At 53.7% G+C, this 12070-nt stretch overlaps 1 protein-coding gene across 1 annotated transcript; it reads left to right on the top strand.

The window, feature by feature from the left end:
• On the top strand, positions 1 to 723 carry PPY (pancreatic polypeptide). Its single transcript, XM_037810506.1, has 3 exons — positions 1 to 191; positions 431 to 502; positions 699 to 723. The coding sequence occupies exons 1-3, from the start codon at positions 1 to 3 to the stop codon at positions 721 to 723; spliced, it is 288 nt and encodes a 95-aa protein (XP_037666434.1).
• Positions 724 to 12070: the final 11347 nt, after the last annotated feature.

The following is a 12070-nucleotide window of genomic DNA, read 5'->3' as shown; positions in this document are numbered from 1 at the left end:
ATGGCTGCCACCCGCCGCTGCCTCTCCCTGCTGCTCCTGTCCGCCTGCATGGCCCTGCTGCTGCGGCCACTGCTGGGTGCCCAGGGAGCCCCGCTGGAGCCCGTGTACCCCGGGGAAAATGCCACGCCGGAGCAGATGGCCCAGTATGCGGCTGAGCTCCGCAGATATATCAACATGCTGACCAGGCCTAGGTGTGTGTGTGAGGGTGGGAGAGGGGTCCCAGCCCCTGGGACCCTGGGCTCATGCCGCACTCCGGGCCATGACCCTGCCCCCAGCGCCTTCCGACCTTGCTCTTGGGAACATAGAGTACCCCTACTGACCAGGCCTGGGGCCATATTCCCTGGGGTGGGATGGTGCCCAAGGGTAGGGATGAGGCAGGTGAGCTGGCTCCTGGGTACAGGGCTTGCCCCAGCTGCCTCACCCCTCCCAGGTATGGGAAACGAGACAAAGAGGACACGCTGGGCTTCCTGGAGTGGGGAGACCCCCATGCAGCTGCTTCCAGGTAGGTGCGATTCTCTACTCTGTCTGCCCACCCCCACCCCCACCCTAGGGCCAAAAGGGGGAAAGGGTGCAAAGGGTGCGGGGTGCTGGATTGGGGCCTGTAAAGGAGGGAGAACAGAGGCCCAGGGCTGGTCGGAGTTCTCCTGAGGGCACGGGACTGCCGACTCCTGCCAGCACGTCCTGCCCTCTCCTCACAGGGAGCTCAGCCCGATGGTCTTATAGTGCCCCCTCCTGCCAGCTCGGACTCCATGGGCAGTGCACCCTCGCCTCCAGCCAAAGCCTGCTCCCTGTTCTGCCCGGGCTAAATAAAGCAAAGCAAAGGCAAAGCCTCTCTCCCTGTCTCTGTGGATCCTGGATGGGATCAGGAGCAGCCAAATACACGAGAGAAAGGGAGCGGGGAGGAGGGGAGGTGGGTCACAAGCGATGCAGAATGTCTGCAGGATTGTGGGCACCACTGCTCAGTTCATCCCCTCCTGGGACAAGTGTGGCCCAAAGGCATGGGCTCCTGGGAGATCATTCAGCCAGTGAAGTGGCAGTTTTGTGCTTGAATCTTCTCATTCCAGCACCTCCAGACCTTCCAGGTGATCAGCCTGATGCCAGCCCCACCCCCAAACACACCCCCTTCCTCCCCTCCCGCGGTCCCATTTCCCGATCGCCCTCCCTCCCCAGGCTCTGCCCAGCGCAAGTACTCACTCACACTGAGTTGGTGTCAAGGCAGGGGGACAGTCAGCCCCAAGATGGACCCCGGCTGTGGTGGGTGGCATCACAGCTGCCCTCCTCTGGGCAGGTCAGTTTTGCTAGGCTGCGCTCACTTGGGGCACGGCTTATCAGGGGGCATGGGGCCCAGCTGGAGCCTGGCTGGGGAGGGGGACTGTGATGGGGAGGGATCTGGAGATGGTGTCGTGTGAGGATTGTTGGGGAAGGGAGCTACCAGTAGTGAGGGCCAGGGCCATCTGATCCTGTCAACCAGCCTGTGAGGGAGGTGCTGTTGCCCTCACTCCACAGAGGAAACTGGAGCTCAGAGAGGTAGAAGGCAAAGCTGCAGTCCCAGGTCACGCCGTCTAAAGCAGTGATTGACAGCACCGGCTCTGGAGTCAGGGTTTGGATCCGGGACCTGCCACTGTGGGTCTGTGTGCTCTCAGGCACCGGGCACAAGCGCTCCGAGCCTCAGGTTCCTCATCTGTGAACCGTGAAGAATGGCTAGTAGCTAGCATGTTAGGGCTGTTGGGAGCAGGACACAAAATCACACATGTGAAAGCACAGTCCTGACCCAGGCAAATGGTCGAAAAGCAGGAGCTTTGAACAGCCCCCCCACCCCCAACAAGCTGTTTCCACAAAGCACGCTGGGAAGACACAGCAGAGATATAACGTGGTCTTCAAACACATGATGGTCCCCAAGAGGGTTAAGGGTGATTCCATGTGGCTCCAGGGCAGGGCAGGCCCATGGAAGGGGGACTCTGGGAGGCAGGCTTGGGGTGATCACAAGGAAGCATCTTCAAAGAACCAGAAACTTGGAGAGGATAGGCTGTTTTGAGAAGCAGTGAGGAGCTACTCAAGCCCCACAGGAAGGGAGGCTATAGGGAATGTGGCTTTTTAGGGAGAAGGCTGGATTAGCAGAGACTTCCAGTCACTACCAGGAGTTGAATCTGTGGATTCCATACTCCAGCTCTGGGAGGGCAGGGACCTGGATCCCGCTGCCCCACTAACCTCCCCCAGCACTTGCCATTATCTAGCACCCTGAATAGGTGGGGGTGGAGGTGGTGTGTGTGTGTGTGTGTGTGTGTGTGTGTGTGTGTGTGTGTGTGTGTGTAAACTGGGAGGGAGGGAAATTGTCTCTCTCCCCCTTTCCTGGGCTGAGATAGGCAGAGTCAAGTGGGCTGGGGATGTGCAAAGTTGGAGAATTAGACGTCTGGGTTCCGGGAATGATTTTCCTGGCTCCCCCATGTGTTCTGCTGGAAAGGACAGGGCTTGTGGGTCTGGTGGGGGAGGAGTCCACTTTCCTGGGCTCAACACCTGACACCGACTCCAGGCATGACACCACAATCATACCGTGTTTCCCCTCAAGTCCTGGTTTGGTCTGGTATGTGTTAATGACCTGGAAATGCCTTCTTCCCCCAAACCCATCTGCCTGTTCCACCTCACACATACACACCACTGCCAGAGTTCTGAGCTCCGACCAGGAGGGACAGCAGAGATGAAGCAAAGGGCTTGCAGAAGATCCAACTGCTAGGCAAATGCATGGTGCAGGTTGGTTCTTAAATCCAAGGGGGTGCCTGGGTTAGGGGCTGGTTTCAGCAGGAGGTCAGAGTTCGAGTCTGGACGATGGAGCCTGAAGTTCCAACATTCTTCTATTGGCTAAAGGGGTGCTTTCTGAGTGGGGAGAGAGTGCAGACACTTGCTAAGATCAGGAAATAGGACTCTGCTCAGGACATACATGGGCATGAGATTTGGATCATAGGAGCTGCCTCTGCAGCCAAATGGCTGCTGCCCCGGCCCAGGCCCCTCTGATGGCTACTCGCCCCCAGAGGAGAGTGCCACCTTCACACCCATCTTCTCAGGGACAGGCCCTGGCTGGGTTCCCGCCCCTTCCCCTGCTCTGCTCTCTGCCAGAGGGGCTCAGAGGGTCCACAAGGCAAAGGGGGCACCTTGTGTTCTGCACACGTAGGGATGACAAGGGCAGTAATGCTCAATCCTGGGTAACACTGACAGCCAGGCCGGCATCTGAAGCTGCCCCATTCTGTGTAGAAACTTGGAGGGTGGGGACTGGAAGAAGCTCTCCTGTAAGGCTGCTGGGAGACCTGCTGCTCTAATCTCTGCGTCCCTCCTGGCTGGAGTGCAGAACTCTGGCGGTGGTGTGTATGTGAAAGGTGGGACAGGTGGATGAGTTTTGGGGGAGAAGGCAGGGAAGTTTGAATCTGGGACCTGCCATTTTCTCCCACAGCAGGAGCACCGGGGTCTCCTTTCCCTCTTGAAAGACAGATGCTCTCCTGCCCACGACCCACAGAAGTCACCACAGCCAGAGAGACTTTGTTTCTTTTTATTGTTGCACTAGGGCGTGGGGAGGAGTTGAGGCACCTCTCAGGACATGGATGGGTTGGTGGCTGGGGCCCGGGTCCCGAATCTGAAGGTCAAGGCCCAGCCCAGAAGCCAGATGTCCCTCCTGGGGGCTTTCTCTCGCTCCCACCCAACCTGCCGCCGGCTCCAGGGCCCCTGACCTGCCTCCAGTAGCGCTCCCGCTCTCCTACCTGGGGTCCCAGGGGAAGGTCTATGGTTGGGGTTCTAAGATTTTCCGTGGCGGGGGTTTCGTGGCATTGGTGTGTTTCGTGGCATTCGTGGGTTTCTTGTGGTTGTTGACGTCCTTCGATTTCTTGGTGTCCTTGGGTTTCAAGCTGGGGGACATACCTTGCAGCGGTCAGAGGCCCGCTCGGGAGCCCAGCTCTCGGCCACGGTGCGCGCGGGGGAGTGCCGGGTGGCGTCCGTTTCCTCCCCCACGTCCTCCCTTCCGTCTTCCCTCTGACCCTCGGCCGGCCCACCTGCTGTTGAAGAGCTTCTCCACGTACTTGCTGATGGAGCCCAAGTTCGTGAGCCAACGGGCGGCCCTGGACCTCACCGGCTGCAGCGCTGCCACCTCCTCCCCTCCCGCGCCCTCGGGCTGCAGCAGCAGCGCTGCAAGGCAGCCCAGGACCAGTGCGCACGCGCAACGCACAATCGGCGTCTGGAAGGGGCGGCCGGACAGTCACGTGACGCCCGGGGTCTGGGTGTCGAGTGAGTCACTGGCGGTCGCGTGGCGGGGTGGGCAAGCTGGGACTCGGGGGCCCTCAGCCCGAGGCACTTGTGTTCCCCTGGTACATTCACAGGTGCACGAGCGCCGTGAGGGACACCGAGGTTCCCCGGCAGAATGGTGCACACCTGGACGTGCAGAGTGACGCACACAAAGCGCGGAGGTAAAGGGGGATGACCGTGCTCTCTGGATAGGTGCGCCGGGAGATGGACACACGAGGACTGCATACAGCCACTGAAACCTAAAGCGTTCCTCTCGCTGCCCCAGATCTCACTGACCTCTCGCGCATCTCCCTTGCTCACGACACTCCAGCCACTCTGCCTTCTTGCTGTTCCTTAAAAATGCCAGCCATGCTGTTCTCTCTGCCTGGAAGCCTCTTCCTCCAGATATCTGTATGGCTAACTCCCACACCATCTTCAGGTATCAGCTTAACTCATCTTCTAAATGGGTCCTACTGTTTAAAATTGCAGTCCACCCCCTCACTTTGCTCTGCTTTTCTCCAATTGCATGGATCACTTTCTAGCTTATTATATTCCATACTTATTTGTTGTTTGTGTCCCTCCCCGGCAGCATATCGCCTCCCTTCCCCATGCATGCACCAGGAGGACTGGGCACTTTGCCTGCTTTGTCCACTGATGTATCATCGGCACGTAGAACAGCGCCTGACACTTAGTAGGTGCTGGATAACACATGTTAAATGTCTACAGGATTGCAAGCCCAGGGATTCCCACATGCACACCCAGTGATGCACAGAGAATTTTGTGCCTGGAAAACACAGGCAAAAAAACACAGTGTGATTGACACACTTGATGTCCATGAACATGATGTACATTCCTAGAGCCCCCAAGACCCTCAACCCTACATTGACCAGGAATTCCCTTCATCCCGCCACCCAAGCAGGGCAGGAAGTCCTGGCAGCTGTCTTGGTCATCAGACTGGAAAAGGGGACTGCCCTGGTCTCGCTCCTCCATGCCCTTTGATGCCAGCCCATCCCCAAGGTCTGGAGGACACAGCTGACAGGGGTCCCAGATTTGGCCACCATACATTACCATGGTGCTGAGTGGTGCAGAGCGGCAAGGCAGTGGGTCTCTGGCTGGGACTTCTAAGCCCTTTATATTCCTTCTACTCCATGCCCCCTTTCCCTTGAGGCTCCACCCCTAGCCTGGCCTCCTTCCTTACCTGCAAGTTGGGAATTGGGAGAGGGTGGGGGTGGAAGCACATGGTGCCCAGAGGGCTGCCAGCTGTCCTGACCAGGGCACAGTCCCTGCCAGGGGTACAAAGCGGTGGGTGGCAGAGGCGGGGAGGTGCTGGGGAAGAAAGTGACTTTTGCTCCAAGTCTGTAGATCCCAGAGAGAAAATGTCTCTGGTATTGAAAGGGGGGCTGTACTTTTCCCAGGGGCTCTTCTTAGGGTTGTGGGGAGGGAGCCTAGGCTGAGAACCCAGATGCTGCCTCCCTTCCAGCTGGCTCCAGGGCACCGCCTTTCCCTGCAGGGCTGCTGTGGCACCCCAGTGCCCATACTCCTGAGCTCTAGCCTGCTGGCATGGGGAGGGGTTGGAGGTGAGGTTTCTGCCTTCAGGATGGCAGGCCCCACTGGTCAGCCTGGAGATTCTCCCAGCCTGTGCAGTGATTTTGGAGCTCCCAGTGGATGGCCCGCAGAGCTTCCTGGACTCCTGCAGCTGGACTGCCTGAAGGATGAACTCAAGGCTTTGGGCTGCCTCATGTCACAGAGCCTTGGCCGTGTGGCCTGTCGGGCCCCTTTACCTGCTCAGCGGTGCTGCTTCTCTGGGCAGGGTTGTGAAATTTAAGCTGATTCTCCTTTGTGCCCACCCCACTCCCAGCAGGGGCCCAGTAGGAAGAGCAGGGGCAGCACTGTCTCCCCTGAGTGAAGGGACAGAGCTGAACCCTCTTGATGGCACCGGCTCTGACCACGCCTTCAGATGCCATGCCAGGGGCGGCAAAGGCCGGAGACCCTGGAGCCCACAGCTGGGTGTGGTCGGGGAGCCAGTCCTCGATCTCTCTGGGCTTCCGTGTCCTGAGGCACCCAAAGGACACCCCCTGGCAGGGTGGGTGCTGGAGAGCACAGATGGCCCCATCGTGCTGGGCGGTGGTCTCTTCTCTTCCCTCAGGTCCCAGGGGCTCACTCTTCTCCCTTTCCTCCTTAGTTCTTGCTGGGACAGCCCTGGACTCCCTCTCACAGGCCGGCCCTGATGCCCTGAGTGTCCTCCATGTCCACAGCAACCCTCTCAGGAAGGAGGCCTCAGGGAGCCCTCTCTGTACCTTGTTACCTGGAGTTCTCACCTGTCCACACATCAGTTCCATTCTACAGCCCAAGGGCCCCAGGTTGTCTCTTCTGCTGGCCATCCTTTATGTGTACCTGCTCCCAACCTGGGCCATACGTTGGAATCACCTGGGGAGCCTGAAGCACTGCTGCTGCATGGCCTTGTCCCAGAGGTTGGGTCCCATGTATAGCCAAGCACCCTCTGATGCCAGATGCTGTGCTAGGGGCTGAGGTATCGAATGAGTTACTTAATGCTTCAAGACATAGCTACCGAGAAGCCACTTCCTGGAAATCCCTGTTGGAAAGAGGGAGGTTTTATCTCCTTCATGAGCAGAGTGGGAAGTTGTCTTTTTAGATAACTAGTCCCTTTCCCCCAGCTTTCCATTTTACAGATGAGAAAGCCAAGGCACAGAAGCCGAGTTCTCTGTACTGGAGGTGGAAGGCGGAGACAGAAAGCCACAAGGAATTCTTGCAGTATTAGGGAATTCTTGCCTGCTGCTAGTACATGTTGCTAAGCTGTCCTCTAGTGCAGTGTCTGATGCCAGTAAAAGATTCAGAGCATTAGTAAACGTATAAATTCAAGATAAATTCAAGATTAGATTAAACTGTGATGAATAACAGCTAAGGATTAGCAAGACAGATTACAAACTGTGTCTAGGTATTTCTTTAATGCTGATGATTAACAGGCATAGTCTTAAATTTAAGTGTTTAAATTCAGCTGTTTTTGTGAATTATCCTGTTTTTGTAAACTAAATAGTAATTGATCACAAGCTAGGCAAATTTCTCAACTAACCATATGTACTGAGTCTAGCTCTTCTACTTTCTTGCTATGGGGTCCTGGGAAAGTTACTTAACTCCTCTGACCTTCAGCTTCTCCATCTGTAAAATGAACATAATAATAGTACCTGTGAAATAAAGTGCAGCGTCGATAGTGGAGCCTGAGACCAGATGACCTGGGGTCAAATCCCAGCTTTACCCCTTACTAGTATAACGCCTTTGGGCAAATTACTTCACTTCTCTGTGCTTCAGTTTCTTCATCTGTCAAATGGAATGAGAGTATCACCTACCCCAATAAGTTGTTATGGAGGCTAAATACATTCATACACGTAAAGAGACTGTAACTGTGCTCAGCAGAAGGCTCAATAGTGATGGCTCTAGGGTAGGTGATGTTTAGAGCTCAGAGCTTCATCCCACATTTGCAGCATAGAACTTTGAATTATGCATAAACTTTTTGAAAATTGAAGAATGAAAATCTGACCAGTGGGGTAAGCTGACCAGGCAGATGTCCCAGACCCAGTGGAAAGAAAAGATCTTCCCCAATTTCTCCCAACTCTGGCAAGGTTCTTTGCCTTCTCCAGGTAGAACGGAGTAGGGTCTGTCTGGCCGAGTGAGTAGGAGGCCAGGGCATGTATGTGCCATAAGGGGGGGGCTCTTGTGGCACCTCTTGGGGCCCATGACAGCTCAGAGCAAGCAGACTTCATGATGTCAGCGGGCCTCTGAGTGTGGTGACACGGGAAGAGAGCTGGGCTGGGAGGCCAGGAGGCCACGTGTTTTGGGGTTTGCCGTGTACTCCTGGGGAGCTTTCAACACGTCTTAAAGTACATCTGTGTTGTAGAGCTGGATACTGTGATCTCTAGGGTCCCTTTGAAATTCTATTCCATGATTCTCTGGACCCTTTGCATGAGCCAGAGTTGGGGAAGAGGTGGAGGCAGAAGGAGAAAAGAAAAAGGTGCCTTTTAGAGGCCTGGGAGGTCAGAAAGCATGTCAACTTGATTTGGGTCTGTGGGCAGCAGTGGGAAGGAGAGGGACAGTGGGAGAAAGAGGCCATCTGGGAACTGGTGCCAGTAAGTTGGAAGGAAGGGGAGAGCCAGGGGCCCAAACAGGGAGGCAACTACAAAGGTGTTCTAGGCCAAGTCAGGCTGTGAAACTGGCCGAACAGAGCTCACGTGCCAAGAGCACCTTTGGGTTGAAGATTCAGAACAGGGGAGAAGAGAAGTTCCAGAGAGAAGTTTAGGCTCCAAGGTCACAGTCTTTGGAGAAAACCCATGTGGCCCTTGGGTTCTGTCAACTGAGTTTCTGATAACGGCCTGAAGGAGGGTGTGTGGATGGGTGCTGAGGACTTCTGGTCAACCTCCTCCTTGAAAGAATTAAGATGCCAGTGGCTATGAAAGGGAGACTTTGATGGAAAACAGGGTATATGGTGGGGAGGGATGGGAGGTGGGGATTCAGGAAAGTCGGTTATCTATGGGGAAGGGCAAAGAGGGGCCCAGTGAGACATGGGCGATGCTGGAGAGGCTCCTCCTCCATGTCCTGTCCCCAACCCCACAATACTCTGATTCATGCAAGCTTCCCAGGTGGCCCCCTCCCTTCTGGATCCCGGAGACTGGATGTTCACCCTCTCTAGGGTGCTGGGTCAGGCTGCCCAAGGACTCTGGAATGGACTGGGATGGGGAGCCTTCAGACACTGGACAAAATTGTCCTGATTTCAACTCCTATTTGTAATGAGTCTTTTTTGTGAATGGCAGCAGGGAAAGCAGGGTGGGCTGCTGGGGAGGGGTGCCCAGGATCCCACAGTGGCAGAAGGTAGCACTCCCCTGTATCCCACACACATGCATGCACACACACACACACGCAGGCCATGATGTACACACAACTTGCATAGACGCAGCAGATACTCACATATGTACTCATACATACACCACAGAGACACACAAATGCATCATGAACATGCTCATGCACAGATGAACACATACACACAGCCATGTTCCTGCACACACACCAGGCACTCATAGAATTATTCTTGCTTGTGCAGTTCAACTGGGTGCACACTCAGAAGCTGTACCAGTGGACTCCAGGTATCTGCCCACCTGGCTCAGGAAGGCCCAGAATTCCTAGAGGGATACTGCCACCTGGGTGCTCTGTTCTGCCAGTCCCAGTGCTGGTCCTTTGGCTGGGAAAGGCGGACACCAGAAAGGGAAATGCCTGTCCCTCCTAAGAGTGACCCCGCCCCTCCCCCACCTCCAGGGTCTGCACTGACTTTTGCAAGCTCCCCCCACCCCTTGGCTCTGTCCCTGAGGTTCACTTTGTTACCCCTCACCCACCTGGCACAGACAGCCCCTTCACTCTGAGGATGAGCTGCCTGTTCCTGGCCCCCTCACATGATACCCACATCAAAGTCCCTGGCACATTAGTGAGATCACTGGAGGAAGAGGAGAATAAGAAAAGTGGGTGGCGCAGATGGGGCTGGACAAGATACCACTAAAAGTGTGTGGGCAGTGGGAAGAGGACATGTTGTCCAAACCAGCTACCTGGAACTGCAGAAGCACTTGCATAGACCCCCACCTTCTCCAGGAAAATCTGAAGCCAGTCGTTTGGGCACATCAGATGGCCAGAGGCAAGGCCTGACCACCCACACCCCAGCTGGCATCTAGCCAGCACCTGCTCCCATTTATGGAGCACCTTCTGTGTACCTGGCACTGTGGCAACCACTCTACATCTGCCTTCTCCCTTAACCTTCTCCATGGTGGAGGCTGGTATCCCCATTGCACAAATGAGGAAATCAAGGCTCAGAGAGGTTGTGTAGCTGGCCTGAGGATACACATGCCAAGTGGTGGAGCCAGGATTTCAACACAGAAGTGTCTGGCTCCAGATCTTCCCACCCTGATGGGGTATGGGGAAGAGTAAAGCCAGGAAGCAGGGTGAAGTGTGAGTGTTGGGCCAGGGGTAGGGTGGGAACAGGAGGACAAGGAGGCTGCTGCTATCTCTCCACTCCAGACAGGGAATCTGATGTGGGTGTAGGGCAGTCAGGTGTGTGGCAGGGTGTTGGTGATGGAGGGGAGAAAGGGGCCTGGACACTTGGTCCTTCAGGGGAACCTTGGTTTGGTCCCAGGAAGGAGGCCAAGCTACTTATCTTGGTGCCTTGTGAAGTAAGGCCAGGGGACCCGCTGCTTTGCTTTTAGAGCAGTGGTTTCCAGTGTGGGGGTGTACAGTCCCTAGGGGTACACAACCTGATTCTTTGGGGTATGGGAAAAAAATATTGGAACTTCTACCTATTTAAACTATTTATAGTTTAAAAAAATGTAATCCTTTTAACATTTCTGTTTTTTCGGTGAAGGGTTTCTAATATACATATTAGTTCAAAAGCACAGATTTAATAATTTATAAACAAATACATAAATATTCATATACTGGAACTGTGGGCTCCACACTTTTTTTTTTTTTTTTTTTTTAACTGAGAGGTATAGCTAATAGAAAGGGTTTGCAGAACAAGGCTCTGGCCAGTTGTAGGTGTGGAGGAAGAAAGCACAGATGACGGGTGTAGACACAGACTCAGAATAGCTGTTGGGGGCCCCTGCTGGCCATTTTTAGAAGTACACCGTCACTCAAGGCAGGCAGGATCTGTTGAAAATTCAGAACACCCCCCTCTCTGCGTGCCCCAACTCTCAATGCCCTGGGCTGAACATCCAACAGAGGAAAGCCTTGATTTAAGGGAATCAGAGACACTGCCTGCATCCTTGTGACCTTCAGGAGGTGGGGGAGGGTGAGATAGGGAGGGAGACAGAGCTAATTACAGACCCCAGATGGGGAGGACTTATTCCCACCCCACCATGGTCAGCCCCTAACTGCCAAGGGATGTGTTGTGGACTTCCTCAAAGCTGCTTCCCTTTGCAGTTACTCTGTTTCCACCAGTAGCACCCCCATTACTTTGGGGACTTAGCTTAGAACACTTACCCCCTTTGTTATTGATATTCAACTGTACCGTCAGAGAGAAAGTGCTTTTTGAATCTGACACCCTATCTCCCCTAATTTCCCCCTCCACCCCAGACTGTCAGCTCCAAGAGAGCAGGGCACTTATGTGACTATCTCAGTATTGCCCAAGCTGGCTCCATGTCTGGAACAGAATAGGAGCTCAAGAAATGTCTCCCCGCTACTCCGTAATCTCACAGGGCTGTCGTGGGAATCAAACAATTCATCAGTTGTAAAGCCCTGAACAGATGTGAGGGACTGTCATTCTGCAAGGCCTTTTTTTTTTTTTTTTTTTTTTTTTTTAAGGATAAAGTCTGTAGTTTATTTAATATTTTGAAATGCAACAAAAAGTTTCCGATCACTCATCTAGCTGAAAAAGAAACTGTAGTTACTAGAATTAGTAAACACTTTTGGTTTGTAAATTGCAATGAGCAGTGTTCATTAGAAAGTAACTCAAGGTAAAATAAGCAATTAAAATGCCATTTCTTTAGTTTCTCTGGATACTGTTTAATTACCCAATCTATCAAGACTCTAGAAAGAGAAGGATTAAACCAGGTTTTATAGCTCCAAAGGTACCTCAATTTCCTTTTATTGCCCAAAATTAAAATTGTCAATTATGAGATGATTATGACATAACCATATCAAACCTAAAATTCTAAATTTTTTTATGTTGAGAAATCAAAAATACCAAATAGATTCTAAGTGCTCTATGTTAAATGAAGTATATATGTAAAGTAAAATACAATTAAGCTTTAAAACGTGG

Source organism: Choloepus didactylus, chromosome 18, assembly GCF_015220235.1.
Source record: "Choloepus didactylus isolate mChoDid1 chromosome 18, mChoDid1.pri, whole genome shotgun sequence".
Classification (NCBI taxonomy): domain Eukaryota; kingdom Metazoa; phylum Chordata; class Mammalia; order Pilosa; family Megalonychidae; genus Choloepus; species Choloepus didactylus.
Note: the sequence above shows the minus strand (reverse complement) of the source record. Positions and strands in the feature narration are given on the sequence as shown.